A 16,332-nucleotide genomic window follows, 5' to 3' on the forward strand; every position below is an offset into this window, starting at 1 on the left:
CACTTATTGGCTCACAATTTATTTCTCCTAAAGTGACTTAATTCATAATTTATCTCTCCTTAAATGACTTAACTTATGATTTAATTCTCCTTAACTGACATAACTCATGATTTATCTCTCCTTGCAGTTAGGGTCAAATATAAGTAAGCTTAGCGAATCAACCCCATGGAGACATGAACTGCATATGGAGGAAAGGAGATTCTGCCACCTTTGTAATGAATGGGTTCTTCGTGGTAAGAATGGTTAAGATATGGAAGTAATTATGGCAAAATGTATTCTTGGATGTAAAGGTGAGCTTGGACATATTCTCAACTTTGATTGCTAGCTGTGGGACCTGGTGGTATCATCATCTAGGTCTGCCCCCGCGGCTGTTCATTCCTTCTCCTGCAAGCAACAGACGGTTCTGTACACAACGCCAGATGTGCTTTTTGCGTTGTGTTGCTTACTGGTAACATTTCCGTGCGCTGTTTGTATGAATGACCTTAGTCTGGTAAACGCTTTTCAGCTTGTAAACACGTAGGCCCATAATGCAATCGACTTTTTCTCCTGAGTTTTCTCCTAAGAGATAATTTTTCAAAGGCATTTTATTGACAAGATGTGATCATCATGTATGCGAAAACTCAAAAGTATGACATTACGGCATATGGGCCATAATGTCTGAAGGTAACCCAAAACCTAAAAACTTCTCCTGATACTTCTCATTGAATCTACACAGCGTGGTCCCCACACCAAGCAAGCAGAGGGGTAACAATAGACCCTGCAAGGGATGCAGCCGAAGGGGGGCCCAGAAGCCACAGGGGGCCCCGTCCTGAGAGACTGACAACTAAAGGCAAGGAGAGAAAACACTTTCTGCTCTCTGGACAATTGTTCTAATGACTGCATCTGCTCAGCCACTGATAAAGAATCATACAAAGATTTGTAGACAGTCCCTATTCATTGTTCAGCAGAGTCTTGTGTATAGCACTGTTCTACACCGAGCCTTGCTACCCCTTCTTAAGTGCTGTGTCCTGTAGTGATGCTTGAGGAGTCTGGTCACAGAGAGAAAAAGCTTTCTGTTCTCTGCACAATTGTTCTAATGACTGCATCTCAGTTTACCTGTGCTGAAAGTGTGTGGAGGGGAGAGGGTTGGAGGTATTAGGAGCCCCATCCAAATTTTCGCAGGGGGGGCCCAGTGATTTCTAGTTACGCCCCTTCACGCAAGTGAAGAAAGCAAGGAAGACAAGTCACAGGAACTGGAAGTTACTTATTATAAATTTTATTGAAAAGTTTCCAGCCAGGGGATCATTTCTTGAGGTGGGTCTGTTGTTGTCACTCTCTATGATTTGGTGACAAGGACAGCGCTGTCACTGTGATGGGGTCTTGACTTGCACTGTGATGGAGTCCTCCTGGGTGTGGACTGACACAACTCTGGGGACAGTCATGTGACAAGAGGTGAGCAGGGACATTTTCAGGCGTCCAACCACGTGCAGGAAATCCTAAATGACTGGAAAGGAGCTGGACCTGAGAGATGACCTCACTCCCCACCTCCATACAAGCCACTGGCTTCCTCTTGGTGCTGCAGTTACTGTCAGGCTGGAATGCTGAACACGGGCAGAGCAAAGTCCCACGCCTTTCCTCCTCATATATATACAGAAGACTCTACAGCTGCTACAACTCCGGCAACACAATGATCACAGCTGTGCTACTCTGCATCCTCCTCACACTGCTGTTTGGCGGGGTCCTCCTGTCCAGGAGAAGGTAAGAACCACTCTCTGACCACTCACCAAGGGCATAGCTCCCAACTTTCCCTCTTTCGGAGGGACAGTCCCTCTTTAGGAGCCCTGTCCCTCTGTCCTCCCCATTTGTCCCTCTTTAAGGACTTTGTCCCTCTTTCTATGTAAATATATATATTTCTCTACTAAAAAATGTGTAATTTTAAAATGTTAATATGAAGGAGAATGAACCAGGATAGAAAGGACCAGTGTGGTTTGAATTATAAAACAACATATTTTTCTTATGAAATCTTTATGGTATACGTGACTAGGAGCGTGATAGGGGTGTGGCAGGGGTGTGGCTTAAGTGTCCCTCTTTCTCATCTCAAAAAGTTGGGAGGTATGCAAGGGTGAGCCCCTCTCTAACCTGCTCTAACCTGGGGTGAGCCCCTCTCTAACCTGGGGAGATCCCCTCTCTAACCTGGGGAGATCCCTTCTCTAACCTGGGGAGATCCCTTCTCTAACCTGGGGTGAGCCCCTCTAACCAAGGGTGAGCCCCTCTCTAACCTGGGGAGATCCCCTCTCTAACCTGGGATGAGCCCCTCTAACCTGGGGTGAGCCCCTCTAACCAAGGGTGAGCCCCTCTCTAACCTGAGGAGATCCCCTCTCTAACCTGGGATGAGCCCCTCTAACCAAGGGTGAGCCCCTCTCTAATCTGAGGTGAGCCCCTCTCTAACCTGGGGTGAGCCCCTCTCTAACCTGGGGTGAGCCCCTCTCCAACCTGGGGTGATCCCCTCTCTAACCTGCAGTGATCCTCTTTCTAACCTGGGGTGAGCCCCTCTCTAACCTGGAGTGATCCCCTCTCTAACCTGGGGAACGCTACTTTTAACCGAGGGGGATGCCTACTCTAACCAAGGGTGAGCCCCTCTCTAACCAAGGGTGAGCCCCTCTTCTACCACATGTAAGCCTGGACATATAGTGGGGGGGTGGATTCCACCTGTACTCAGGCAAATGAGGGGGATATAACTATACTCAGGGGAGTGGACTTGTACTTAGGTGAGTGTGGGAGGTGGACCTAAGCTTGGAGTAGTGTGGGGGATGGAGATGTACTCAGGGGATTGTGGGGGATAGACCTGTACTCAGGAGAGTGTGGGGGATGGACCTGTACTCAGGGGGGTGACCTGTACTCAGGGGAGTGGAGGGGGAGGACCTTTACTCAGGGGAGTGTGAAGGATGGGCATGTACTCAGGGAAGTGGGGGGTGGACATGTACTCAGGGGAGTTTGAAGGATGGACATGTACTCAGGGAAGTGGGAGTGGACATGTACTCAGGGGAGTTTGAAGGATGGACATGTACCCAGAGGAGTGTGGGTGATAGAAATGTACTCAGGGGAGTGTGGGTGATGGACATGTACTCAGGGGAGTGTGGGTGATGGACATGTACTCAGGGGAGTGTGGGTGATGGACATGTACTCAGGGGAGTGTGGGGGATGGACATGTACTCAGGGGAGTGTGGGTGATGGACATGTACTCAGGGGAGTGTGGGGGATGGACATGTACTCAGGGGAGTGTGGGGGATGGACATGTACTCAGGGGAGTGTAAAGGATGGACATGTACTCAGGGGAGTGTGGGTGATGTACATGTACTCAGAGGAGTGGGGGTGGACCTTTACTCAGTGGAGTGACCTGTACTCAGGGGAGTGAGGGGATGGACATGTACTCAGGGGAGTGTGGGTGATGGACATGTACTCAGGGGAGTGTAAAGGATGGACATGTACTCAGGGGAGTGTGGGTGATGTACATGTACTCAGAGGAGTGGGGGTGGACCTTTACTCAGTGGAGTGACCTGTACTCAGGGGTGTGTGGGAGATGGACATGTACTCAGGGGAGTGTGGGGGTGGACTTATACTCAGGGGAGTGACCTGTATGCAGGGGAGTGTGGGGGGTTGACCTGTACTCAGGAGAGTGTGGGAATGGACCTGTACTCAGGGGAGTGACCTGTACTCAGGAGAGTGTGGGGATGGACATGTACTCAGGGGAGTGGGGGGTGGACCTGTACTCAGGGGAGTGACCTGTACTCAGGGGAGTGTGGGGGTGGATCTGTACTCAGGGGAGTGTGGGGGTGGACTTGTTTGTACTCAGGGGAGTGATCTGTACTCAGGAGAGTGTGGGGGGTGGTCCTGTACTCAGGGGAGTGACTTGTACTCAGGGGAGTGTTGGGAATGGACCTGTACTCAGGGGAGTGTGGGGGTGGACCTGTACTCAGGGGAGTGACCTGTACTCAGGGGAGTGTTGAGATGGACCTGTACTCAGGGGAGTGACCTGTACTCAGGAGAGTGTGGGGATGGACCTGTACTCAGGGGAGTGACCTGTACTCAGGGGAGTGTGGGGAGTGACCTGTACTCAGGGGAGTGTGGGGGGTGGACTTGTACTCAGTGGAGTGACCTGTACTCAGAAGAGTGTGGGGGATGGTCCTGTGCTCAGGGGAGTGGGGGGTGAACCTGTACTCAGGGGAGTGTGGGGGATGGACCTGTACTCAGGGGAGTGTGGGGGTGGACCTGTACTCAGGGGAGTGTGGGGGTGGACCTGTACTCAGGGGAGTGTGGGGTGGACCTGTACTCAGGGGAGTGAACTGTACTCAGGAGAGTGTGGGGGATGGACCTGTACTCAGGGGAGTGTGGGGGTGGACCTGTACTCAGGGGAGTGAACTGTACGCAGGAGAGTGTGGGGGTTGGACCTGTACTCAGGGGAGTGGGGGGTGAACCTGTGCTCAGGGGATTGTGGGGGTTGGACCTGTACTCAGGGGTGTTTGGAGGTGGACCTGTACTCAGGGGAGTGACCTGTACTCGGGGAGTGTGGGGGCTCAATCTGTGCTCAGGGGATGGTGGGGGTACTCAGGGGAGTGGCCCATACTCAGGGGAGTGACCTGTACCCAGGGGAGAGTGGAGGTTGGACCTGTACGCAGGGGAATGACCTGTACTCAGTGGAGTGGCCTGTACTCAGAGGAGTGGCCTGTACGTAGGGGAGTGTAGGGTTTGGACCTGTACTCAGGGGAGTAACCTGTACTCAGGGGAGTGGCCTGTACTCAGGGGAGTGACCTGTACTCACGGGAGTTTGGAGGTAGGACCTGTACTCAGGGGAGTGACCTGTACTCAGTGGAGTGGCCTGTACTCAGGGGAGTGACCTGTACGCAGGGGAGTGTGGAGGTTGGACCTGTACTCAGGGGACTGACCTGTACTCAGGAGAGTGTCCTGTACACAGGGGAGTGGCCTGTACTCAGGGAAGTGTGGGGTGGAATGTACTTAGGGGAGTGTGGGAATTGGACCTGTACTCAGTGGAGTGTCTCTTGGTATTTTCTCTTAGGAGACACAATGAACCTCCTCTGGATCGTGGCCTCATCCCGTGGTTGGGACATGCTCTGGAATTTGGAAAAGATGCAGCAACTTTCCTCATGTCCATGAAGGCAAAACACGGAGACATCTTCACGGCAAGTTCCACATGTTTCAATTCAGTGATATTTCTGCTTTCATCACCTGTTCATAATGTGTCTGTGGTGTCTGACCCTGTCCTGCAGCTGCAGGGAAATCCAGGAATAATGCAGCATGTCTGACCTGTAGATGAGATGTAGGACTTATATCTCCTGTGCTACACATATATCTATAGTACCTTATCTGTCATGTGACATGGGGGCCGATTCACAAAGATTTTCTTCTAAATTATCTCATCCTACTTATTACAGTATTTTATGGACTATAAGACTTTCTTCTTCTCCCCTATAAGTTGGGGGAAAAACTCACTGCGTCTTATAGCTCAAATGCAGGGAGTTCCTGACTTGTGAACGCCTGCCAATACGAACCTCCAACCAGCCGCAATGTCGGGGACTCCCTGTGCTGTGCCCATGCAGAGGAGGACACAGGGGGACTAACGGAGGACACAGGGGACACAAAGGGGTATAGAGGAGGACACAAGGGGGACACAAAGGGGCATAGAGGAGGACACAAGGGGGACACAAAGGGGCATAGAGGAGGACACAAAGGGGCATAGAGGAGGACACAAGTGGGGCAAACGGAGCACACAGGGGGACACAAAGGGGCATAGAGGAGATCACAAGGGGGACACAAAGGGGCATAGAGGAGGACACAAGGGGGGCAAATGGAGCACACAGGGGGACACAAAGGGGCATAGAGGAGGACACAAATGGGCATAGAGGAGGACACAAGGGGGGCAAACGGAGCACACAGGGGGACACACAGGGGCATAGATGAGTACAGAGGCGGGCACATGGGGGACACAGGAGGACAGGGGTGGACACAGGAGGTACAAGGGGGAATGAGATACAAAGGAGGCATAATCCACAAGATGCCCCTTCTCCATGGATGCACCAGGTTTAGTATATATTTTTCCCCCTGGTTTTTGTCCTCTACACCTAGGTGCATCTTATGGTCAGGAGCGTCTTATAGTCTGAAAAATATGGTCATTCACAATTTCTCATTTACTTTGATATAAAGCTGTTAATCTCCAGTGGGCCACTTCCTAGTCACTGGAGAGTGGTGGGAGATAATGTCAGGAGGGTGTGGCAAAAGCAAATGAACCCATCCTGGGTGTGGCTGAACCACAGTTACATCGTTATTTGAGTTGGAAAAAGACATACGTACAGCGAGAACCAGAGAACAAAGTACAACACCAGCCTGCTCACTCACATATCCCTGCTGATCCAGAGGAAGGCACAACACCAGCCTGCACCCTCACATATCCCTGCTGATCCAGAGGAAGGCACAACACCAGCCTGCTCCCTCACATATCCCTGCTGATCCAGAAGAAGGCACAACACCAGCCTGCTCCGTCACATATCCCTGCTGATCCAGAAGAAGGCACAACACCAGCCTGCTCCCTCACATATCCCTGCTGATCCAGAGGAAGGCACAACACCAGCCTGCTCCCTCACATATCCCTGCTGATCCAGAGGAAGGCACAACACCAGCCTGCACCCTCACATATCCCTGCTGATCCAGAGGAAGGCACAACACCAGCCTGCTCCCTCACATATCCCTGCTGATCCAGAGGAAGGCACAACACCAGCCTGCTCCCTCACATATCCCTGCTGATCCAGAGGAAGGCACAACACCAGCCTGCACCCTCACATATCCCTGCTGATCCAGAGGAAGGACAACACCAGCCTGCACCCTCACATATCCCTGCTGATCCAGAGGAAGGCACAACACCAGCCTGCTCCCTCACATATCCCTGCTGATCCAGAGGAAGGCACAACACCAGCCTGCACCCTCACATTTTCCTGTTGATCCAGAGGAAGGCACAACACCAGCCTGCTCCCTCACATATCCCTGCTGATCCAGAGGAAGGCACAACACCAGCCTGCTCCCTCACATATCCCTGCTGATCCAGAGGAAGGTGAAAAACCCTGAGGGCCCATTCATACTGGATTGTTTTGCTGGAGATTTTGTCAAAACGTTCAAGGGCTAGCGCTTTATAAAGCGCTAGTGCAATAATACCCTATGGGCCTGTTCTCACTTGGGCGATCGCTAAACGCAAACGTGTAGCCTGCACCATTTTCAGGCGATTTCCTGGCGATTGCGTTTCAGTGCTATAGAAGCGCTAAATGTGATAGCTAAAAAAAAAATGGCCAAGTTTGAATGGCGATTTTTTTCGCCTGAGCAAAACGCTAGCAAAAGTACTAGCGTTTTGCATTTAGCAGGTGTGAATGAACATGGTGAAAGGCATGGTCCAATTAGCCCCAAGAGGGGGAAAAAATCCTTCCCAACTCCAGATGGCAATCAGATAAAATCCCTGGATAAACATCATTAGGCGTTACCTAGTAATTGTAGCCATGGATGTCTTTCATCGCAAGGAAAGCATCTAAGCCCCCTTTACATGCAGATATAGAATTTGCCATAACTACTTCCTTTGGCAATGCATTCCACATCTTAATCACTCTTACTGTAAAGGACCATTTCCTAAATGAATGGCTGAAACGTTCTCCAACCCCTACACACACCTGCTACAAATCATCGCCATTATGAATGATCAACGACATGCAAATTATTTCTTGCATTCACATTTCATGTAACTCATATGCAGCTTGAGATTGAATCAGAATAACTTCCTGTCAGTTTGTATTGGTCCAAGTTCACGCTGCATAATATTTACATGAAATTTGAATGCAAGGAGAAATGATTTGCAGCTCATTGATCAGTCCTAATCCCCACACCCAGCACACCCGAACAGGAACTCTCTGCAGCCACCTGTCATGTGTGAGAGAAAAAGAAAACATCCCCTGACAAGACACAGTAGCGTAGCAAAAGGGGATGCAGAAGTAGCGACTGCACCAGGGCCCCTGGACCAGACGGGCACACTAAGGGCCCTCCAACTGCTTTATTTGGTCTTTATTGGTGCGGTGCTGGTTATATGATCACCTCTCATAGGCAAACACAGGGGGGGATTACAGCTGCCCAGAATCCCCCCTCAGACCAGGGCCAGTGCAGTGTCTGGGGACAGGCACAGGTTGAGACACCAGAATATCTGCAGGTATCCTGCAGCTCACAGCACCGCCCCCTTTCTTTCCTGGCTACAGTTGACTTTGGATGGATGTAGCAGCAGTGTGTGTACAGAGCATGGAGCAGCAGTGTGCGTACAGAGCATGGAGCAGCAGTGTGCGTACAGAGCATGGAGCAGCAGTGTATGTACAGAGCATGGAGCAGCAGTGTGTGTACAGAGCATGGAGCAGCAGCGTGTGTACAGAGCATGGAGCAGCAGTGTGTGTACAGAGCATGGAGCAGCAGTGTGCGTACAGAGCATGGAGCAGCAGTGTGCGTACAGAGCATGGAGCAGCAGTGTATGTACAGAGCATGGAGCAGCAGTGTGTGTACAGAACATGGAGCAGCAGCGTGTGTACAGAGCATGGAGCAGCAGCGTGTGTACAGAGCATGGAGCAGCAGTGTGTGTACAGAGCATGGAGCAGCAGCGTGTGTACAGAGCATGGAGCAGCAGTGTGCGTACAGAGCATGGAGCAGCAGCATGTGTACAGAGCATGGAGCAGCAGTGTGCGTACAGAGCATGGAGCAGCAGTGTATGTACAGAGCATGGAGCGGCAGCGTGTGTACAGAGCATGGAGCAGCAGTGTGTGTACAGAGCATGGAGCAGCAGCGTGTGCACAGAGCATGGAGCAGCAGCGTGTGTACAGAACATGGAGCAGCAGTGTGTGTACAGAGCATGGAGCAGCAGTGTGCGTACAGAGCATGGAGCAGCAGTGTATGTACAGAGCATGGAGCAGCAGCGTGTGTACAGAGCATGGAGCAGCAGCGTGTGTACAGAGCATGGAGCAGCAGTGTGCGTACAGAGCATGGAGCAGCAGCGTGTGCACAGAGCATGGAGCAGCAGCGTGTGTACAGAGCATGGAGCAGCAGTGTGCGTACAGAGCATGGAGCAGCAGTGTGCGTACAGAGCATGGAGCAGCAGTGTATGTACAGAGCATGGAGCAGCAGTGTGTGTACAGAACATGGAGCAGCAGTGTGCGTACAGAGCATGGAGCAGCAGTGTGCGTACAGAGCATGGAGCAGCAGTGTGCGTACAGAGCATGGAGCAGCAGTGTATGTACAGAGCATGGAGCAGCAGCGTGTGTACAGAGCATGGAGCAGCAGTGTGCGTACAGAGCATGGAGCAGCAGCGTGTGTACAGAACATGGAGCAGCAGTGTGTGTACAGAGCATGGAGCAGCAGTGTGCGTACAGAGCATGGAGCAGCAGTGTGCGTACAGAGCATGGAGCAGCAGTGTATGTACAGAGCATGGAGCAGCAGTGTGTGTACAGAACATGGAGCAGCAGTGTGTGTACAGAGCATGGAGCAGCAGTGTGCGTACAGAGCATGGAGCAGCAGTGTGCGTACAGAGCATGGAGCAGCAGTGTATGTACAGAGCATGGAGCAGCAGCGTGTGTACAGAGCATGGAGCAGCAGCGTGTGTACAGAGCATGGAGCAGCAGTGTGCGTACAGAGCATGGAGCAGCAGTGTGCGTACAGAGCATGGAGCAGCAGTGTGCGTACAGAGCATGGAGCAGCAGTGTGTGTACAGAGCATGGAGCAGCAGTGTGCGTACAGAGCATGGAGCAGCAGTGTGCGTACAGAGCATGGAGCAGCAGTGTGCGTACAGAGCATGGAGCAGCAGTGTGCGTACAGAGCATGGAGCAGCAGTGTGCGTACAGAGCATGGAGCAGCAGTGTGTGTTCAGACCATGGAGCAGCAGTGTGTGTACAGAGCATGGAGCAGCTCTGGGGAACCTAACACAGAGTCAGGTATGAGCACAACCCTGTGCCCTGCTGTGTAAAAGCTCCACTTTCCCCTTCATTACCAATGTCGGCTGTCCTCATTAATATCTGTATCCAAACTGCTCCTGATTGATCCCGTTGTCGATCGGGAGCAGATCGGACAAGACGGAAATAATAGTCAGATCCTGACAGTTGGACGGAAAATTGCATTATGTGTACCCAGCATGATATCCTACCATATTGTTATACTGTATTGTGTGTGGCTGAGGGAGATCTTTCAGGAATCCACCCCTTGAAAGTCCCGGGTTTGCCCCTGCCTCTAGATGTGCTTTGATAAGTTGTAACCATTAACCTCCCCGGCGTTTAATTTCCCTGAGATTTTTGTACCGAAAACGGTACAAGTGTGTTTCTTTATATTGTAAGCATTTTTTGCAGACCACTTGCAAGTTGCGGTCTTGCAAGCTGTCCACAAGCATGAGTACAGTATAAAAAAAGCATTGTTTTAAACTTTTTTGTATTACCGTATTTTTTTTTTTTACTTTATTATTTGCTGCATTTGCCGGTAGTGCTTCTTTTTTTTTTACACTCAGGCCTGCTGCACACCGAGCATTTTTTGAAGCGTTCCGCAAACCGCTTCCGCCTGTGAAAACACTTGGCTAATGTATTTCAATGGGATGGTGCACACCGGCGGTTTGAGGTTTTTAGTAAACCGCAGGAAAAGCTCAAACCGCTCTGAAAAACGCTAGATCAGAGCAGTTTTCCAGGCGTTTTTGTTACAGAAGCTGTTCAGGCACCGCTTTACTGTAACAATATTTGTAATCTGCTTCACAAAAAAATGCTCCAAAAAAACGCTAGGCATGTTTAGAAAAACTCTCTAAACAAGCCTAGAATCGCTCTGAAATCTGCTCCAAAAACCTCTAGCGTTTTGCGGATCTTCTAGCGCTTTTGGTGTGCACTGGGCCTTAGTTTTGAATTGGCCACGTAATGTGATGCCCCCGACACCAGGGGGCGCACGCAGCGTCATCAGAGGGACACACCAGGGGATGTGATCACCAGGGGACAAGAAGAAAGAAGAGGAGGAGATCGCCGCCGGGGATTGCCGAGAAGAAGATGGGAATCGGCGCGCAGGAAAGCTGCAGGAGGTGCCGGCGAGGGATCCCGGCACGCCAGCGACGCCGCAGGTGAGTAACTGTAATCAATGGATGAGCCTGACGCCTCTTTACCGGTAGTAGCCAGCCTACACCTCTCTGAGGGCCATTCACCAGTGGGTCATTTTCCTTTTTTAAAAACGCTTCTATTGACTTGCATTAAAATCGCAGGTAAATCACAGCAAAATTTGCGTAATCACAATTTTTCAAAAAACCCAGATCGTGGCTAATGTGCAGCGATTTTACCGTTCCCTGAAGTGTGTGCCAGTTCCGGGCCTTATATATCCCATCACTCACACCACAAGAGGAGCACACATCTCACAAAACAGATATAAACACCAATAGCTGTTCATATAACATTACTTCATGTACTTTCACACTTTAAATATAAACTTCATATGCAGGGGTGTAACTAGAAATCACTGCCCCCCCCCCCCCCCCCTGCGAAACTTTGGATGTCCCCCTCCCCCCCTCACTTTCTGCACAGGTATACTGAGAACCAATGTTATGCAATTGGCTAGGGCGCACTTGAATGTGTTTTCCCCATGCAGGTAAACACAGACAGCAGTAAAGCACTGCAGGCATTTTCTCTATCAATTACATCAGCTTCTGTGATAAAACCTGCATGTTTTCACACCTACAGACACATATGGGGCTCAATTCAATAAAGTGTGATCATTGCTATCACAGCAGTTACCACGTGATCTGCCGCGCGCGACGCTTTGCGCGCGAACAGCATTACTCTGTGTGACAAAGGAAGGTTTGTGCACGATCACTCGCTTGTTTCAAGCGAGCGATCGTGCACAAACCTTCCTTTATCACACGGAGTAACGTTGATCGCGCGCAAAGCAAAGCGTGCGGCAGATCACGTGATACCTGCTGTGATAGCAGTTATCACTCTTTAGAGAATCAAGCCCATAGCGTGCACAAAACTCATACAGAAAAGTGACAGAGGAGTGTGCTCCCAGCCTCAGCTTATTACACTCACTCTGTCCATCTCTGATGGAGCAGAACTGGCTCTGCAGACTTCAGCATCACTACAGTACACAGCACTTGGGAAGGGGTAGAGAGGTTGGGGGCAAGCCGCTGTACACAAGAGCCTGCTGCACACTGCATAGGGACTGTCTACAAATCTTGATCTACAAAACTTTGAAGGATTCCTTATAAGTGGCTGAGCAGATGCAGTCAATATAACAATTATGCAGAGAGAAGAAAGGTTTTTTCTCTCCATGCCGTTAGTTGTCAGTCTCTCAGGACAGGGAAAAGAAACTTCTCCCCCCACGGGGCCTCCTGTGGCTTCTGGGCCCCCCTGCGGCTGCATCCCTTGCAGGGTCTATTGGTACGCCTCGGTTCATATGGTATAAACACATTTACACATTAGATGACATACCCACTAAACCTATGCATCACCATAACTCAACTCAGCAGTGACACAGACAGCAATAAAAACACTGTCCACAGTGTGGTGTTGTGGTGCAAAGTAAAGTGGAATGCAGAAAGTCACACTGCAATGTGAGATCTATGCCACGTTCAGAATGCCAGCAGTGTGATGCGTTCCAGTGGCCAACACACTGCATGCACTGCCCTACAGCATAACCAGTGCAACAACAGAGGCAGTGAAACATGCTATTGATTGTATGCTTCACTATTTGCAACAGAAAGGTTGCATAACGCACGGCGCAATTTTTTGTTATCTTTTTACAGGGAATACAACTCCCACTGTGAACGCAGCCTGATAATATATACAGTAAGCACTGAAAAGCTGCCATATATCTCTAAACTGCCTGGCCTGATAATACAGACTGACTGACACATGTACTGGAAAAAGATCTCAGACATGCATTCCTCACAACTTTTTTTGAGATGTAAAAGAGGGACACTTAAGCCACGCCCCTGTCACACCCCTAGTCATGCATACAATTAAGCTTGCATAAGAAAAATATGTTGTTTTATAATTCAAACCACACTGGTCCTCTCTATCCTGGTTCATTTTCCTTCATATTAACATTTGAAAATAAGAAATATGTCAATTTAAAAGATAAGAATAAAGTTTACAGCAAGTTAAATACATTTTTCAGTAGAGAAATATATATATATTTACATAGAAAAGAGGGACAAAGTCCTGAAAGAGGGACAAATGGGGAGGAAAGAGGGACAGAGGGACAGGGTTCCCAAAGAGGGACTGTCCCTCCAAAAGAGGGACAGTTGGGGGCTATGGACATGGTGAACCTTGCCCACCTCTAACACAACCCACCCAGATGCTAATTCATGCAGAATGACATTATCACCCAATCAACATGTCTTCCTTTGAATAAACCACACACAAACCCAGCCAATCACATTTCAGAGATGCCAGCCAATCACATTGCAGAGATTATCATGGCTGCCATTTTGGTTTTAAAGTCTCACACGTGCCCAGAGCATACCAACCAAACACACTATACAATTTCCCATCAGGCAAATGGGTCTCAGGGGTATAACTATAGGGGAGCAGCCCCGGCAATCACAGGGCATAGCAGAGCTGTGGGGATCCCAACTACTACCCCTCCCTTCCTCTGATAGAGGGGTCCATCCTTCAGATCAGGTGGTTTGTGGCTACACTTGTTCTAGGCTTGTATTATGACCCTTGTGAGATGGGCCCCCAGGCTAGGAGGGGCAACAGGGGAGGCAATCCGGATATCTCCTAGTTACCTGTGCGGGGTGGGGGGTCAATCTTACCTGTCTGACGAGAGTCTATGGTCCTAATGGATGCAAACCCCCTCCAAATCTAACAAAACAAATCAAGGTGACCTTAGTGCTGCTCAAATCCGGAACCGGGAGATAACCGGATAGTTGCTATCCGGATATCTCCCAGTAAACCTGTGTGGGGTGGGCGGGGGGGGGTCAATCTTACCTGTCTGAAGTCTTCTTCGGTCCGTCCCTCGGCGCCTCCCACGATGCGGTCCAAGCGGCGGTCAAGTGATTACAAACACTTCCTCCTTCCGGGTTGAAGGAGGAAGTGTTTGTAATCACGTGATCACGTGACGCATGTGGAGGGCACTGAGGGACGGACAAAGAAGAAGTCACAGGTAAGATTGGCCCCCCCCTCGCCCACCCCCCACAGGTCTACTGGGAGATATCCGGATAGCAACTATCCCGGTATCTCCCTGTTCCAAATCTAACAAAAAAAAATGGTCACCTTCATTTTTTTTTGTTAGATTTAGAGGGGGTTTGCATCTATTAGGACCCTAGACTCTCTCCAGACCCTAGGGAGCTGCCTATAATTGCCTTTTGGATGATCCGGTTCTGAACGTGGGTGCAGTACACGCTGCCAGTAGTACCGGTAATATTGTTGTGCGTGCAGCGATATTACTGCAGATTAGGCCATAAACCCCATGATGAGATAAACTCGTGTATATATAGTACCCAACGTGACATGTGACATAGGGGTGGATTCATGCACGTCCATTAAAGTTGCCGTTCGTGGAGGGTACATGGGGGGTACTCACTCCAGTGGGTGGGGAAGAATGACTGCAGTGTGACTCACCCTGTATCCTGATAAGAGGTCATAAAACTCGTGTGCAGCTGTGAATCATCATTACTCTGTATGGGAGCTGAGTAAACGGAAACAGCACTCGTCAAACGTAGACAGTAAACACAAACAAAGCAAGAACAGTCACACTTAGCATTACGTCTGTAGATATCATTCTTTATCTTCACAGTTTATGTTCACTTCAGGTTACCTCGAAGTGCAGAAATTGGATAATAAAAGGACAGTGTTAAGAAGAATAATAGAAGTAGGTGTTATACAGTGAGGCCAAGAAACAAAAGGGGTTGCACTGTGCCCTGCTCACCACTGTCCCCGCCTCTCTCTTCCCAACAGATCCAGGTAGCTGGGAAGTTCCTCACCGTACTGCTGGACCCGCATTCCTATGAGAACGTTGTCTGGGCATCTCGCAGCAAGCTAGACTTTGGAATATATGCAAAAGTGTTGATGAGAAGAATGTTTGATGTCACACTACCAGACTATGATGTCACTGCAGAGAAGGCCATGCTACGACCGTAAGTATCAAACAGCCATGACCGGCACTGCAAGGGAGCCAACCCCACAAAACAACAGTAACGTGTGTGCATATATCTGTACATCCATGTGGGTGCAAGTATGGGTACACATACATGCATGCTGTATGTGGGTGTAAGTATGGGCATACATGTGTACATGCTGGATGTGGGTGCAAGTATGGGCATACATGTGTACATGCTGTATGTGGGTGCAAGTATGGGCATACATGTGTACATGCTGGATGTGGGTGCAGGTATGGGTATACATGTGTACATGCTGTATGTGGGTGTAAGTATACATGTGTACATGCTGTATGTGGGTGCAAGTATGGGTATACATGTGTACATGCTGTATGTGGGTGCAAGTATGGGTATGCATGTGTACATGCTGTATGTGGGTGCAAGTATGGGCATACATGTGCACATGCTGTATGTGGGTGCAAGTTTGGGCATACATGTGTACATGCTGTATGTGGGTGCAAGTTTGGGCATACATATGTACATGCTGTATGTGGGTGCAAGTATGGGCATACATGTGTACATGCTCTATGTGGGTGCAAGTATGGGTATACATGTGTACATGCTGTATGTGGGTGCAGGTATGAGCATACATGTGTACATGGTGTATGTGGGTGCAAGTGTGGGCATACATGTGAACATGCTGTATGTGGGTGCAAGTATGGGTATACATGTGTACATGCTGTATGTGGGTGCAAGTATGGGCATACATGTGTACAAGTATGGGCATACAGCATGTACACATGTATGCCCATACTTGCACCCACATACAGCATGTACACATGTATGCCCATACTTGCACCCACATACAGCATGTACACATGTATGCCCATACTTGCACCCACATACAGCATGTACACATGTATGCCCATACTTGCACCCACATACAGCATGTACACATGTATACCCATACCTGCACCCACATCCAGCATGTACACATGTATACCCATACTTGCACCCACATACAGCATGTACACATGTATGCCCATACTTGCACCGACATACAGCATGTACACATGTTGTATACCCATACTTGCACCCACATACAGCATGTACACATGAATGCCCATACTTGCACCCACATACAGCATGTACACATGTATGCCCATACTTGCACCCACATACATGTGTACATGCTGTATGTGGGTGCAAGTATGGGT

At 49.7% G+C, this 16,332-nt stretch overlaps 1 protein-coding gene across 1 annotated transcript in view; it reads left to right on the plus strand.

Annotated features, from left to right (window-relative positions):
* The first annotated feature begins 1,534 nt into the window (after positions 1 to 1,534).
* PTGIS (prostaglandin I2 synthase) overlaps positions 1,535 to 16,332 on the plus strand; it is a 58,138-nt gene continuing 43,340 nt past the window's right edge. Inside the window, exons 1-3 of the mRNA XM_068264446.1 lie at positions 1,535 to 1,737; positions 5,054 to 5,177; positions 14,976 to 15,154. Coding sequence (XP_068120547.1) covers positions 1,667 to 1,737; positions 5,054 to 5,177; positions 14,976 to 15,154 — 374 coding nt within the window. The 5' untranslated portion in view covers positions 1,535 to 1,666. The remainder of the gene's footprint in view (positions 1,738 to 5,053; positions 5,178 to 14,975; positions 15,155 to 16,332) is intronic.

This window comes from Hyperolius riggenbachi, chromosome 12, assembly GCF_040937935.1.
Source record: "Hyperolius riggenbachi isolate aHypRig1 chromosome 12, aHypRig1.pri, whole genome shotgun sequence".
NCBI lineage: Eukaryota > Metazoa > Chordata > Amphibia > Anura > Hyperoliidae > Hyperolius > Hyperolius riggenbachi.